The 16552-nt window shown below is 36.0% G+C and overlaps 3 protein-coding genes across 8 annotated transcripts; 2 read left to right on the top strand and 1 right to left on the bottom strand.

Annotated features, from left to right (window-relative positions):
* Positions 1 to 5160: 5160 nt before the first annotated feature.
* On the top strand, positions 5161 to 6252 carry LOC131013164 (PRA1 family protein F2-like). Its single transcript, XM_057941210.1, has one exon. The coding sequence runs from the start codon at positions 5580 to 5582 to the stop codon at positions 6141 to 6143; it is 564 nt and encodes a 187-aa protein (XP_057797193.1). The 5' UTR covers positions 5161 to 5579; the 3' UTR covers positions 6144 to 6252.
* Positions 6253 to 6420: 168 nt separating this feature from the next.
* LOC131013163 (inactive protein kinase SELMODRAFT_444075-like) lies at positions 6421 to 11168 on the bottom strand. Of its 6 annotated transcripts, none has more exons than XM_057941206.1 (11): positions 11008 to 11168; positions 10415 to 10459; positions 9499 to 9945; positions 8890 to 9041; positions 8704 to 8798; positions 7616 to 8625; positions 7367 to 7527; positions 7216 to 7292; positions 6974 to 7121; positions 6755 to 6904; positions 6421 to 6682 (listed from the first exon to the last, which is right to left on the bottom strand). In XM_057941206.1, the coding sequence occupies exons 3-11, from the start codon at positions 9671 to 9673 to the stop codon at positions 6569 to 6571; spliced, it is 2082 nt and encodes a 693-aa protein (XP_057797189.1). In that variant the 5' UTR covers positions 9674 to 9945; positions 10415 to 10459; positions 11008 to 11168; the 3' UTR covers positions 6421 to 6568. The 6 variants fall into 6 exon arrangements, with proteins under 6 accessions (XP_057797189.1, XP_057797186.1, XP_057797188.1 ...); XM_057941203.1 differs by lacking the exon at positions 11008 to 11168 and adding an exon at positions 10759 to 10864; XM_057941205.1 differs by lacking the exon at positions 11008 to 11168 and adding an exon at positions 10533 to 10726.
* A 3571-nt stretch (positions 11169 to 14739) lies between these two features.
* On the top strand, positions 14740 to 15951 carry LOC131013165 (uncharacterized). The gene has a single exon (XM_057941211.1). The coding sequence runs from the start codon at positions 14950 to 14952 to the stop codon at positions 15847 to 15849; it is 900 nt and encodes a 299-aa protein (XP_057797194.1). The 5' UTR covers positions 14740 to 14949; the 3' UTR covers positions 15850 to 15951.
* Positions 15952 to 16552: the final 601 nt, after the last annotated feature.

A 16552-nucleotide genomic window follows, 5' to 3' on the forward strand; every position in this document is an offset into this window, starting at 1 on the left:
AAAGCGCAATTCACTTGAGTAAGAATTCGAGTTTTCACTCAAGATCGAAACATATTGATGTGAGATATCACTGGATTCGAGATGCACTTGAAAGAAAACTAATGCAGCTCGAGAAGATCCACACCGATGACAATGGTGCTGATATGTTTACCAAGTCCTTACCCCGAGATAAGTTTGAGATCTGCAAACGTGAAGCAGGTCTAGTTGAATCTCCACATGACGTGGAGGGGGAGAATTGTTGAGAACTTTCCACTTCATGTGGGCCAACATCTTTTGACAAATGAAAACAACTTTTGACATTTGAGGTTGTTGTTCAACAATTGGTAACTGCAGCCCACCTTCACTCTTCAACAATTGCTGCTCATTTTCTCAACAAACATCAGCTCAATTCCTCTATAAATTGAGCTCATTCTGCAGAAGGAAAGATGTGCAGAGTGAAGATAAAAGTGAGGCAACAAGAGAGAGTTTGGTGAGTGCTTTTTGAGAGAAGAAAATTGTGAGGAAAAATCATAGGATTTTTCATCTCTCTTAAAATAGTAGCTCAGTCCTCTTGTGTTTTCCAAGTTATTAAACTTGAGATTTGTGTTTCCCCTATTTTGTGTAGGGAGAATTTTTTGTAAGCCTACTATATACATAGTGGAAGATTTCTAGACTACGGTCTCGTGGTTTTTCCCAATTTGGGTTTTCCACGTAAAAATTCTTGTCTCATATTTTCTTATATTTTGCACCAAATATTTTTCTTGGTTTGGATCCCATTTTGTAATCCAGCAAGAGGGAAAAGAATTATCCTAGTTCCGCTGTGCAAGTGTCATTTATTTTTGACACTCTTGAATATTTATTCACCACTTTTTCCCAACACATTTTACTTTTTATAACCTTCATATTTAAATATAAGATAAATTTTAATTATTATTTTAGATAGTGACTATAAAGAGTAAAATATGGGCTATGAATAGAATCACCCTAAAAATTGGGATGATTAACATCAATTATTCTAGGGCAACCTAGGATCGGGGTATATACCATATCTGATCAATTTTATATACTAGTATTATTTTCAATTCAATAACATGTGATGTGATTACACACATTTATATGATGTATATTAATATGCAAAACTTTATGGGACAATATTGAGTGAGCCCACGTGACCAAGATCTCTGGAATTTTAGTGGTCAGCCTACTTTACAAATTCATTAATAAAAAATAGTACTCCTATATTAAAAAAAGGATTGGCCCAATTTGTGAAAAGGCCATGTGCATAAGATTAGGTGTTCTTGTTGGATCACTTGAATGGCCCATGTATTGCTAAGTTGGCATGTTGGTGCTTCAATCTCTAACACCCACACCTAGGGATGTCAATCGGGCCAGCCCACCGAGTTTTCGGGCTAGCCCTATCGGGTTCCGGGTTAGTCGGGTGCGGGCTAATCGGGTTGGAGATTTTTTCGGGTTGTAAATCTTCAACCCTAACCCTAAACTTTCGGGTTTCGGGCTAGCCCATCGGGCTAATCAGGTTAAAGGCGTAAAAATAAAATTATCATTTGTATTTTATTATTCCTAATGATCTAATGTATAATATATAAAATATACATAGATATTAAAATATAAATTATATAGCAAAGCATGAAATGCAAAAATATAAGATATTCAAGATTACATACACAAAATTATATTAAAATGAGATAGTAAAATTTAACAAGTATCAATGCACTAGAATCAATCTGGATTATTACTAAATAATTAGTGGATTTGTCATGCACGTCTCATTGACAGAAAAAAATTGGTATCATTTTAAAATGAGAAACTAATAATTAATTTCTAACTAATGAGATACTAATAATCAATTTCTACAAAAAATCTGTAATTAATTTCACTTTTTTTAATGAGATTGCACACACACACACACACACATATATATTCTAACTAATTAATTTCACTTTTTTTTAATGAGGCCACATATATATATATATATATATATATATATATATATATATATATGCCAAGGTTCAATGAAGAAGGCCTAAATGTAAGAAAGAAGAGAGAAGTAATCTCATCCGTTGATCTTATCTAATCTAACGGACATGATTTGTTCACGCCATGTTCAACGGATTTTTTCGTTGAACATATGGGGGGTCGAAACCCAGAACCCCCAAAAATATTGTATATGTTCACGAATGTTCAACGAAAAAATCCGTTGAACATGGCGTGAACAAATCATGTCCGTTAGATTAGATAAGATCAACGGATGAGATTACTTCTCTCTTCTTTCTTACATTTAGGCATTCTTCATTGAACCTAACCCTATATATATATATATATATATATATATATATATATATATATATATATATAGGAATGGGATCATATAGATCCCAATGCTTATAATAGATCCCTAGATCCAAATCTTGACCACACATTTATGACATGTGGCGCATCAAGATGGTGACACGTGGCAAGGATTCCAAGGCAAAATCTGGAGGGGTAAAATTGGAATGTAATTTTCGGATTTAATAATTAAAAAAAAAATATTTTTTTCTTAGATTTTCTCAAAATAGATATATTTTAGATGCATATAGTTTCACACAAAGATGCATAAAGTTTTCACATGAAATGCATAACTTTGAACAGAAAAATGCATTTAATTTTTCCAGTTTTGGTATTTTCACCACCCCACCCCATACCACCCCCCAATCCAGCCCACACCACCCCCCCAACCCTCCCCATTACCACCCCCAAAAATATGCATGTTTCACAAGCATATAAAATCAAACAAAAATGCATAAAGTTTTCACATAAAAATGCATTAAATTATACAAAAAATGCATTTCATTTTAATAAATCTGGTAGTTTCGCCACCCCACCCCTGCCCCTGCCCCCCTACCCCACCCACCCCCCCCACCCCCACCCCCCCCAAATTTTTTTTTTTTTCAAAAACTGATTTTCTAATTGCTGGCCCACCCCCACCCCCACCCCCCCCAAAAAAAATTTATTTTTTTAAAAACTGATTTTAAAAAAAAAAAAAAATTTTGGGGGGGTGGGGGGTGGGTGGGGGGGGTCAGTGGTCAGAAAATCAGTTTTTGAGAAAAAAAAAAAAAAAATTGGTGGGGGGGGTGGGTGGGTGGGGGGTGGAGGTAGGGGTGGGTCAGTGGTCAGAAAATCAGTTTTTAAAAAAATAATTTTTTTTTTGGGGGGGGGGGGGGGGAGTGGGTGGGGGGGTAGGGGGTGGGGTTCTGGGGTGGGGTGGGGTTCTGGGGTGTGGGGGGTGGGGTTGGGGTGGGGTGAAATCTTATGCATATTTATATGAAACTTTATGCATTTTTATATGAAAGTTCATGCATTCTCGTATGAAACTTTATGCATCTAAAATATACTCCCTACGTCCACAAAAAAAACTCCTACTTGCCCTTAATTTTTTGTCCACCAAAAAAACTCCTACTTTGCTTTTTGGACAATTATACCCTCCCTTACTTTTAAAATTACTACACTTTTACCTATTGGGCCCACTTTACTCTATCATTACTTATGTAATTAGTCTCCCTTAAACTTATTATTATTATTATTATTATTATTATTATTATTATTATTATTATTATTATTATTATTATTATTATTATTATTATTGTTGTTGTTGTTGTTGTTATTGTTATTATTATTATTATTATTATTATTATTATTATTATTATTATTATTATTATTATTATTATTATTATTATTATTATTATTATTCTTATTATTATTATTATTATTATTATTATTATTGTTATTATTATTATTATTATTATTGTTATTATTGTTATTATTATTATTGTTCTTATTGTTATTATTATTATTGTTATTATTGTTATTATTATTATTATTATTATTATTATTCTTATTATTGTTATTATTATTATTGTTATTATTATTATTATTATTATTATTATTATTATTATTATTATTATTATTATTATTATATTATTATTGTTGTTATTATTATTATTATTATTATTATTATTATTATTATTGTTATTATTGTTCTTATTATTATTATGATTATTATTATTATTATTATTATTATTATTATTATTATTATTATTATTGTTATTATTCTTGTTATTGTTATTATTGTTATTGTTATTATTATTATTATCCTTATTATATTATTATCCTTATTATTGTTATTATTATTATTATTATTATTATTATTATTATTATTATTATTATTGTTGTTGTTGTTGTTGTTGTTATTATTGTCATTATTATTATTATTATTATCAAATAGCTAGTGAAAGATTAGTAAAAGTAATTACAATACATAAACACTACCCTTTTAGTCTTTTACACCACCTTTTTCAGCTTTCTTAGTCTCCGTGCCGAACCCCAAATGGGAGTTTTTTTGGTGGACGGAGGGAGTACCTATTTTGAGAAAATCTAATTTTTTTTTTTTGAATTTCGAAAATTACATTCCAATTTTACCCCTCTCCAGATTTTGCCTTGAAATGCCTTGCCACGTGTCACCATCTTGATGTGCCACATGTAATAAATGTGTGGTCTAGATTTGGATCTACGGATCTATTATAAGCATAGGGATCCACCGGAACCCAACCCTATATATATATATATAGGGGAGGGCTAGAATAAAAACACTCTTAAGTGTATAAAATATAAATGATTTTCAGCCCTTAGATCATCAAGATCTACGGTTGATTCGTAACCCTTTTGGATGAATTTGTGGTCCTGGGTTCGAATCCCAAAGGTAGCAAAAATTTATTTTTCACAATTCGTAACCATGTTAGATGAATTCGTAACCTTGTTGGATAAAATTCGTACATTAAAACACGTTTATATTTATATTTTAAGAAGTGTTTTTACTGTAGCCCTCCCCTATATATATATATATATATATATAAGCAAATACCATAGATCTAAACATAGCAGAAGTTGTAACTGGATGCATCAGTCATAATTCCGTCAGCCCACCGGGCCAGCCCATCGGGTTTTCGGGCTAGCCCTATCGGGTTCCGGGTTAGTCGGGTGCGGGCTAATCGGGTTGGAGGTTTTTCCGGGTTGCGATTTTTCAACCCTAACCCTCTAATTTTGTTTGGTTATTCGGGTCGGCCCACGGGTTTCGGGCTGCATTGACATCCCTACCCACACCCACCACCTTCTTTCTAGTACTCCTACAAGATTTGATAAGACTCAAGGATTTTAAGTTGAAAGAGTAAAGCCAGATTGAAACTATCTCGAAGCAACCAGAAACTAGGGGGCAGCACCAAATTCACACCTAAACTGCTCTGTTTCTTACACATAATTCAGTAGGTGCGGAGCCATGGATTCGTTTGCTGAAATATTTTTGTAACTGTTTTTCACTTTCTTCAAATTATTACTAGTAGTATTTTATTTCAGAAATCTAGTTGTGCTTTACGATAATATAATTTCATGTTGAATATATGGTGCACCACACCACACCTACATTATAATCGCCCACGTTCCCTCATTTTCTCCGTCATCCAATTCCGCCCAAATTTCCTCTCGCCGCCGCCGCCAATAACCACCGACCGCCACCGCAAAGGTCTAATTGAGCGGCGACCAGCCACAAAATGTCTACCTACGGCACCATTCCTACGTTGTCATCCCCCACCGTGAAGCTCGACTACATCTCACTGGCCAGGGAGCGCCTCAACGCAGGCCTCGCTGCCTGCCGCCCGTGGCGGCAAATGTTCGACGTCCACCGCTTCGACCTACCCAAATCTGTAGCGGAGGCACGGGAGCGCGCCGCCGCCAATGCGGCGTACTTCCTCACGAACTACGCGATCTCTGCTCTCGCGATCCTCTTCCTCAGCCTCCTTTGGCACCCGATCTCGCTCATGGTCTTCGTCGCGGCGATGGCGGCGTGGCTCTACCTCTACTTCATGCGGGACGAGCCGCTGGCGGTCGCCGGCCGGACGATCAACGACCGCACGGTGCTGATCGGGCTCTCGGTGTCGACGATCGTCGTCCTGCTGCTCACGCAGGCCGCCGGCAATATCGTGGCTGCGCTGATGGTGGCAGTCGTATTGGTGCTGATCCACGGCGCCGTGAGGACTACCGACGATTTGGTTTCCGATGCGGCGGAGACCGGCGGTTTGTGGAGGTCTATTGACGGTCAACCTTCTTCCCATTGATTTTCGTCATGATATTTTTTCGGGGTCCATTTTTCCTTCATTTTTCTTTAAGTTTATGTTAAATCAAATTATTGATGATTAAGACGAAATGCATTTTATTTTTGTGGCATTGCATCGAGTTTGAGTTTTAACTTTTATTTACATCGAGTTTATTAAACGAACACTTTAAATTTTAGGACTTATAGTTTAAATTAACTATTTTTTCTTAAGAAAATTAAATTGAAAAAAAATGAGCCATTAACCAAACATACTAAGTTAATGTGGGGTTGGGGCCAGATGAAAGTAAAACTAATCGGGCCAATTATGTGAGAAGAGAAGCAAATATTTGTAGTACAATATTGAGTGGATGATATAAAAAAAGAAAAGAAAAATTTAATAAAAGTTGCAATTTATAAGATGGGTTGGAGTTGAGAGAGGAATGGTTGCTACCAAGATACAACGTACTTGTTGTAGCTGATGATGGGACCATATCCTCTCTCACTCATGTTCATGTCCGACGTCTCCATCATGTTGATGTCGCCTTCGAGTATCCGGAGCACCTATTTTTAGGATCAACTTAGGATGATGGTGTATGTGTAGTAATAATATTCGAAATGAGTAGAGTATATTACCTGCGACATTCGAGGTCTAGCCTGAGGATCCCTACGAAGACACAAACACGCCGCATGCAACATCAACTCAAGTTCCTGCTCCAAATACTCGTTTCCCAACCGCGGATCCACCAGCTCGCCAAACCCCCGACCTTCAAGCAACGGCCGAGCCTATATCGCGTATTCAGATCACTTACAACTCAATACACAACACAAATAGAGGCTGAGGCTGAGGCTCACCCATTCCGTCAGGCACTGCTGCCCCTTGGGCCTCTTCAGGTCCACGGCTTTCAGCCCGGAGACGAGCTCCACCAGCACCACTCCAAACGAGTACACATCAGCCTTCTCTGTGATCTGACCACTCTGAGTATACTCAGGTGCCAAGTACCTAAACTTACACATATATAGCAGCTTTCATTATGTTATTGTTTGGTGTTGCTAAACACCACTCACACCAACAGAGCTACTCGATCGTCACTTACCCAAACGTCCCAATAACCCTAGTATCGACTCCTTTCTGGCCGTCAGCTTGCCAACGAGCTAGCCCGAAGTCTCCCACCTTCAACAAAGTCATTCGCTCTCAAAACTTTAGAAAGCACAACACACACACACACATTCATGCTAAATAATTACCAGAGGCTCAAAATCATGTGTGATAAGGATGTTGTTAGGCCGCATGTCGCGATGCACAATGCAACCCACTCTGCATTCTTCGTGAAGATATCTCAGCCCTCGCGCTGCTCCAACTGCAATCTTTTGACGTGCGCTCCATGACAGCTTCTCCTGATGCCGTCCTATAGATCACGAAAACGATGGAAAAAGTAGATCAAGTTTGAGCGAATGGGAGCATGAAATTGAGAAATGTATAGTAATAGTACATACCATAGAGATGAGAATCAAGAGCTCCATTGCAGATGTATTCGTACACCAGCAATCTCCTACCATCTTCAATGCAGAATCCAATCAACATCACAACGTTGCGGTGCTGAGCACAGCTCAACACTTCAACCTCCGAGCAGAACTCTTTGTCTCCTTGAGAACTCGCCAACTTGTGCTGCTTGACCGCGACTGCTTGGCCGTCGGGGAGTAAACCTCGATGCACGGATCCATACCCACCTTCAGCTAAGAAGTTAGCTTGTGAGAAGCCCCCTGTTGCAAGCTCGAGCTCTGCATATGTGAACCATCTAGGAGGCTTCCCAAATGCAGGAGACTTGTGTTGGCATATGGAGCACAACGGGGGAGGTCCGGGAGGCGCTTTTCTTGAGAGAGAAATAACTTCCCTCAAATTGCAGTTGAAACTCATCCCACTGTTGTAGCTTGGTGATCCAAATGCTGCTTCTTTGTCGAGTCTACGGAGCTTACCTGGGGCGGCCTCAGTCGCGGAATCTTGCTTACGTGCAGTAGAGAGACGACACTCATCAAGATTCTCGAAAGACTGACCATCCGAACCAAACATCTGTCGAATCCAAGGTTGGAACTTCAAATTTTGGCTTGGGGAATGACTAGTATAGTCGCTGTCTGAGCCAAATCCATCAAGATCTTGTTTGATTTCCAACCTTCTCGCCTTCTTAGGCGTCTTCTTTTTCGTTGGAACACAGAATGGTGAATTTCCCAGATCAGAGTCTGATATAGACGACGTTCCAGCTTCTGTGATGGTGAATGTCTCGGGGCTACTAGACGGAGTAACAAGGTGAGCACGAGGCGGACTCAAAGAATCAGTTTTACTTTCCTTTTCTCTAGATGGTTGATCATTGTTAGAACCCATCGCCTCCGATTTTCTTGCAGCCGATCCAACTAAGTTGAGCCGGAGAACCTTTGGCTGGGAATTCTTCATAACAACAATGTTGCATTGCAGCTGTTCCATACAATGCTTCTTCTCATGATTAAGCTGCCTACGAGATGTTGAAGCATATAAGGTTGCATAATTTTCGACTACATGAGACATAGGATTGCAGGATTGTAGACATTACCTATCCAAAACAACCCAACTGGCTTGAGTTGTCTTTGCCTCTGCAGCCACTGCTCCACAGGGAAGATCCGAGGCGATTTTGATATTTATGTCGATCTGAAATATTATCAGCAAAACCATAGATCATCAATTTTGTTCAAGAATGAAGAAATCGACATAGAAAAAGGTATATGAAGAAAAGACTCACTGTTTTAGGATCATACACGTCGTGGAGCTGAAGAATCATCCGAGTGCAACTGTCATGAATCTCCGATATCTCTTCTGCGTTTGCAGTTGACTGTGACCTCCGGTGGCGACTGGCACAGTCGCCACGAAATCTTGGGAATCCCCAAAATAGACCTGGTTTAAGTTCATGCAAAGGTTTCATTCATGGCTGATTTGCCTTCGTCTTATCAATCAAAAAAATGGTCAATCTAATTTGTGCGAGCTTCATAAGTGAAAGAGAGCTAATACAATACAATATTACACATTCTTCTTAAATGCTAACGTGGTATAAAAGATGAAACGAAGATGGGAAGCAATATTACGTGAATACGAACACTTGTGCAAGAAATTCTTACACCTAGTGTACAAACGCAAGAAGGCTAATGCAGTCTCTCCACATAGGATTCTAATTCGTATGAATTTTACAAGTGCAAGAAAGCTAGTCGGAGACGAGCAACAAAGGCATATCTTGTATCATTGTTCCTACTTGTTAATGTCTATATAGGATGAACTCAGGACTTCAAGTGGCAATGTGATGAAACGAAGATGGGAAATGTTACACGAACACAACATTTGTACAAGAAATTCTTACCACTAGTCTGTGAAGAGGCGAACACAAGAAGGGTAATGCAGTCTCCGGGCTGAACAACATGAGTCAGTGCCCAAATTAAAGCAGTCCTAGGAATCTCCTTTGCTGCCTTCACAGCCACCAGAACTTTGGCCACCTCAGAAACCTTGTCCTGTTTCCCTCCCATCTCTCGACTCATTACAGTAAAACTGTCGATGCCCACTTCCAGAAGCGCGCAAACTATCACACTATCCTCTTGAGGGAAGCCACAACTGAAACTTTTTTCGAATTTTTGCTCACAAGAAACAGCAATTATCTATCATGTTCATTGTTATGCCTCCAACCACACAACAAAAGTAGTGATGGATCTATTGAAACTAAACGCCCTTCCAATCAAGAATTGATTCTTTTTCAAGGAGAATAGAAAGTCCTCAGCAGCAATAGTTGGTGAATCATTCACCATCCAAAGCACTGAAATCAACAAAGAAACAAGAGTTTAGCCAGAGATGGAGCCATCAAGAACAATACTTCTCTGTTTGGCACACAAATTCGTACAACAAAAACGACGAAAACATACTTCCATTTCCTTCATCACCATATGCAGAAGTTCAAATAATAAGCTGCCTTTTCAAATAGCAGATTTCAGAGCATGTTCAAAAGGTATGAAATGATTGCCTTGGACGAAATGAGCTTTTTTATAAGATGAAATGATCTCTCTCTCTCTCTCTCCACTATTACCAATAATTGGAATGCTGGGAAATGTGGAACTCAGATTCCTTTACAAAATCCAAGATCTTTCTTTTCTCACCCCAAAGTAAAATTATTCATCTCTTTGGCCTCAGTCATTAAACAAATACTCACTTGCGTCCAAGCTCACTAAAAACAAATACCGCTTAAAAATAAATTTGTAAAATATTAAGTTTCTGAGACATCAATGTACCACAATCTTCTCTAACAAAAGCCCAAATCTTAACCATGTCATTTCCTGCAAAAAAACCACATGCCAATCAGCACACAGTCACACACACTAACAGCATATATACTGCACATGTGTGTACATATAGATGCTAGCAAAATTGTGCAGAAGAGCATTGGGACTTTGCTGTCTGTATCTCTTTTTTCATGTATCTTCTTTCACATCACAACAGCTAAACAACAATGACACCCATAACAAGAAGACACACCAAGAACAAATAGAAGGGTCTCACTATGTGTGTGTGTGTGTGAGTGAGAGAGATGTGACATGGGATGAGATATCAAGCTGAGCAACCTTTAAGAACTTACCACTAAATTGCTCCAATGTATCATCAAAACAAGCATAGAGAAGCCCACATCAAAATAATGTAGTAAAAATAACATATTTTAGTGTTTATGACAAATCTTGCAAAAAAAAATAAAAAAATCCCCACCCCTTCTCTCTCTTTAAAGTGAGAGAAACAATGGAGTTACAGTTTACATCGAAAAATTACACACGAGAAGGGTAAAATGCGCACAAAATTTGTGGAGATGCAAATGGAGTGTGAGAATTCTTACAACTCTGCCTCTTCTTTTAACTGATTTTTACTGTTTACAGACAACGTCGCTCTCAATGTTCTTCTTCTCGAGAGTGTTTCTCTGCAGTTTCATTATATCCATAATATTTCTTGTTATCCTTGAGAAGAAAATAAAAATAATAAAATTTTATTATTATCTGATCCAATTTTTGTAAATCAGCATGCCATTTTATTAGCGGTTCTTGAAATTAACTTACCAAAAATGTAACAAGGGAATTTTTCATAAAATAACTTTCCAGAAAAGTTGAAACTTGGAGAAAAAATGACCACCCTTTGACTCTGTCAAAATCTGTAGAAAATTTTAAATTTAATTTGTCAACGTGATCTGCAGATGTGGTAAATATCTAAGTACGGAGTACATTTTTTTTGGTTTACTTATAGAAACAAAATTTATTCAAAACGTTCTCTCATTAAAAAGATGTAAATATTGGTGAAATTGAATATATAGTGCGAAAACAAAATAAATGTATTTCCCTTTGAAAAACATAACAATATCCGGCATTTATAATAGAATTCTCTGTAAGGAAATAAAAATAATTAAAAACTAACATCACATAATAATCTTCAATATCGCATTACTAAGCCATTTTTATCATGTTGGCGGGGAAAAAGAAAAAAAAAATTACATAACAAGAAGAAGGATTTTAACATCATTGAAGAAATATCCCCTTCAGAGCATTTTTAATTTTAAAGGAACTTAATTATTCCTTAGCTATGACTATGTATGATGGAACAAACTATCTAGTCAAATTTAATATCAAAATACCTAACAGTGTATTTTTTAAATTAAGATTAGGATAAAATAAACTTTTATTTATCTATTATGTAATCTCATAAATTCAGTCAGTCAATCTTAATCAAATATTTTCCCAAGGTAAAAAAAGAGTGTGTAATTCAGTCAATCTTAATAACTTATTTTAGAAATTTTGACAGTAACATTAGGTCTGTTTGGGTGGGGGACAATCGCTGCAGTAGAATCAGCTTTAATAATAAAAGAAAAAGGGCAATTAAAAAAAAGGGGGGGTGAAATTATTTAATCAGATTGCGACACAAGAATTATCTTATTTAAGACTTGGAATTTTATTAATGTCCCCACCAACGTTAGCTTTTGCATTAATATTTGTCTTTTTGGGAAAGTTATAAATTATCACAACTTTTTATAGTAAAAAAAAAATATCAACGACTTCCAAGTATTATTGGCCATCAAAAATTTGTACTATAAAGTTTTATGTTAGGAACGGACAATCATTCATTTAATCATTTGTAGTGAAAACGATTTTTGAAGCCTATTGACCCATTCTTTTGATAAGTGTAAATGCATGCGAGAACAAAAATACATTCGCGCAAAACTGTAAAATATGTGAATAATTTTGTTGAATTACATTTTAGTAAGACTAATTTATTTTTATATTTTGTTAAATTTGGTGGCATTATTTTGATCACTATCCAAACTGGATTTCTAAAGATTTTAATATATAAGGTTATTCAACAACTAAATGTACTATAAGAATCCCCCTCAAAAAAAAATGTACTATAAGAAAAGATATCTCAATTATATGTTTTGATGCAAGTTAGTCTATTAAATGCCACGTAGTAATATACTGTACCTTTCAAGAATCAAACGAAAGTATAATTTGTTGGACATAGAGTGAAAGAGAATATTGATTATCACTTGATAGAGTAACTAAACAGTCACATTGTGGCCACCCATAATTTATCTAAATAAAAAATAATTTAATTTATTCAACTTATTTTTTAAAATAAAAATAAGATTAGTTATTTTATCATATTCTCTACATTGTAATTATTTTTTTGTAATTTTTTGGTAATTTTTTTATTTTTATTTAAAAATAAATAAAAAATAAAAAATGCAAACAAAATAAAAAATAAGTACACTGTAGAGAATATAGTAAAATAACTAAATCCTATTTTTATTTTAAAAATAAATTAAATAGATTAAGATTTTCCTTATTATACTAGTGTGTGGGTGACCACAATGTGGCTGCATAGATTAATTGCACTTGATATTGTTATGGCAGTTTGATATTAAATGCCAAGTACGAAAATATAACATGCAATTCCCAAATAATTTAAAATTTGATCTGGAATAATATGTTCTAGTAATTTTCTCCTTTAAAAGAATGTATGTATGTTTTGAAAGTTTTATGGGTGCATTTTGAGGTAACTCACCTAAATAATAGACATGATCATTGAGGGGATTGAAGTCTTGCATGCTAGCCATTTTTTCTTAAACTTTATTGTTTCTATAAAATCTTAAAATTGTTAGCGTTTTGTGTGAACGAATATGCATAGTCCCCATCATCGAATCTTATTAAATGAAAATTAATTTTTCAAAATTTCATACTTGAAAGTTGAAATACTGAAAATATAGTCTAATCATCGATTTTTTTCTACTGATCGGCCATTGAGTTGGGATTTTGAAGATTTAAACAAGAACAGTGACACTTTCCTATTGTCATAAATATCTATGACAACAAGTAATGCATGTGACGCTTACGACACTATCACTTACAACAACATATATTTTCTCTAATAGATAATAGGCAAGTAGTGCTTGTAAATAATGAGATAGTACAAATAAGAAAATATTACTTGAGTAATATGTTTATTTACATAAATTTAGTGACTACACTGAAAAAGCAGAGGTATATATGTATTCCATGGTTAAAGTGTAGAACAAGTGAGAGGCATTAGGGAAATCTCCCAGCCCAAGAAGCCCAAGCTAATACTCTGTAATTGTGTCGTGTGTTTCTAAATCTTAACGTTGTATAGGTATAATTTCAAGTGAGTGGCCAACATGAGAATTTTGGGCATAATAGTTAAATCATTTGATTTGATTATATTTTAATTTATATGCTGAAAGGAAGGATTGGGTTGAGTGCTCTAGTGCACGTGACAATAGGGGCATTATTATTTTTGACCTATAACTGAGTGACTATTCAAGTTTGATATGATTTGAGTCTAGATCAGATTATCTATTTATTTTAACTAAATTATTTTTTTGTTTCAGTTTAGTTTTTTTTTTAAATTATTATTTTTTCCACAAGAGTAATAATTAAGTGGTAGTAAGCAAAATCCAAAGGAAACTATTGTTAGTGACATCATGACTAGTTATACTTAATTCACTGTCGATTCAATCCTAAACTTGTTACACTTAGACAAAATGGCTTATTTAAATGAGATGGAGAGAGTAATTTTTTTCAATAAAAATTGGAATGAAATACATCCCATCAATTTAATGGCAAAAAATGCAAAAATTTATTCTTCACTAGTTATACTACTATGAGTCTATGAACCCACATCCAAGTTCGAAATCAATTCTTGAAATAACATTCAACGTATTTTCATAACATGTCTTATAAATGATACTTTCATTTTGTATTTTTATTTTTATTTAGGGGAATGATACTTTCATTTTGTAATTGAGTACAATATGTTTATAAATCCCCGTAATATAATATTGTGATGCGACGTTGTTGATAACTAATAGGAGATCAAATACATTTTATTTTATAATAAAAGATCCGATCGCAAATCCGAGAAACACTTTCTAATTTTGGATCCTTGATTCTAGGACAACCTCCATCGACAAACATCCTTGAACAAAAATTATGTGTATTTCCTCCACAAACGTTAAACTTGTATCCTATTCCATTGACTTTTTCCTCAAATATTTTCTAACATCGAATTATTCCCATCAAGAATCTCCATTATTCTTGCAACTCACATATTAATTAATTTGTATTTTGATGCCATATTTCTTGTTTTTCCACAAACATCTTGATCATCAATTTCATCAACCTGGTGTTGATCCCAGGTTTGATAATGTTGGCATCCTTCCCCCGACACGATGATGGGGCGAATGAGGAATTGAGGGTATAAGATCCTTGATTGGATTGGGATGGCATACAACGTGGGGCGGACCCAATCGTTGGGCGCCTACTCGCCCGAGCAGAAGGCCGCACAGACAACAGTGACGAGCATTTACCAGACACACATTGCCGGCTATTGGCGCAACGTGACGGTGACGTGGAGCAAGAACCTCATGAATTACTCATTAAGCATCGCCGTGGACAGCGTCGACCAAAACGACGTCATTTACACCTGCAAGATCGACCTAAAACCTTGGCACTTTTGGGCCAAAAAGGGGTACAAGTGTCTGGAGGTGGACGGTACCCAGCTGGAGGCCTATTGGGACCTCAAATCGGCTAAATTTTCGGCCGGCCCCGAACCCATCTCCGATTATTATGTCGCCCTTGTCGCACACAACGAGGTTGTCCTCTTACTAGGGGACAACAAAAAAAAGGCGTATAAGCGAACCAAAGCCAGACCGGCCCTGGTCGAACCGGTCATTTTCTACAAGAAGGAAAACGTGTTCGGGAAGAAGTCGTTCTCGACGCGAGCTCGATTCGATCAAAGAAAGCGCGACCACGACATCGTGGTGGAGAGCTCCACGTCGGGGGAGAAGGATCCGGAGATGTGGATAAGCATCGATGGGATCATCTTGATCCACATTCAGAATTTGCAATGGAAATTCAGGGGGAACCAAACGGTTCTTGTGAATAAACAGCCCGTGGAGGTGTTCTGGGACGTGCACGCCTGGCTCTTCTGCGCGCCCGGGACCCACCACGGGCTGTTTATATTCAAGTCCACCGACTTCGACGACGAAAACGAGTCGAGCTTGAGCGAGAGCCGCTGCGACGAGAGCGAGTGTAGTGGCAACAGCAGGTATTTCTCGGTGGACGGCTACTCAAAGGGCGTCGAGTTTTGTCTCTTCCTGTATGCTTGGAAGGTTGAGTGAGGGTTTCTCTTTTTCGATCGACTTCATGTATTGTTTCCAGTAGAGCTTCAAAACAAACATTTTTTTGTGGATCAATCAACTTGAGCATTTTTCTGTGCTTCATGGCTTTTACCAACTATATCCTACGTCGAATTCAACATTTCATAACATGTCTATTTAATTAATACACTTCCATCCCAAACCCCATTACGCCATTACGAAACATAAACACAATGCAAAAATCTCAATGAATAGATTAAATCATTAAACTAGATCTTAAATACATTATCAAATAATATATTAGCTAATTACAAAAATATCATAAATAAATATAGATGTATAATAGTATTTAGTATATTAATGAAAATCGTGTAGAAGTTCCTCTATTTTTCTTTGAGAAAAAAATAGAAATTCCTCTATTTGATTGACCCACCATTTATTTAACAAATTTATTCATAAACATGTGATATATTAAAATTTTGCAGGACCAATTACAAATGCAATATTCTAGTAGGTTGAGGCTTATAATCTATCACTTTGAGTATAAATTTGGACTATTTATTTTTATTTTTTAAATTAAAATGTAATTATTTTTGTTGCTCTATTATTCAAATTTTATAATGACATAATATATGTAGTTGAAAAGAATTAATTTCATGATATAGATTTTATTCTATTTCAAGTAAATAAGGTCATGAAGTATTACTATTATATTTAACTACTC

Source organism: Salvia miltiorrhiza, chromosome 2 (genome assembly GCF_028751815.1).
Source record: "Salvia miltiorrhiza cultivar Shanhuang (shh) chromosome 2, IMPLAD_Smil_shh, whole genome shotgun sequence".
Lineage (NCBI taxonomy): Eukaryota > Viridiplantae > Streptophyta > Magnoliopsida > Lamiales > Lamiaceae > Salvia > Salvia miltiorrhiza.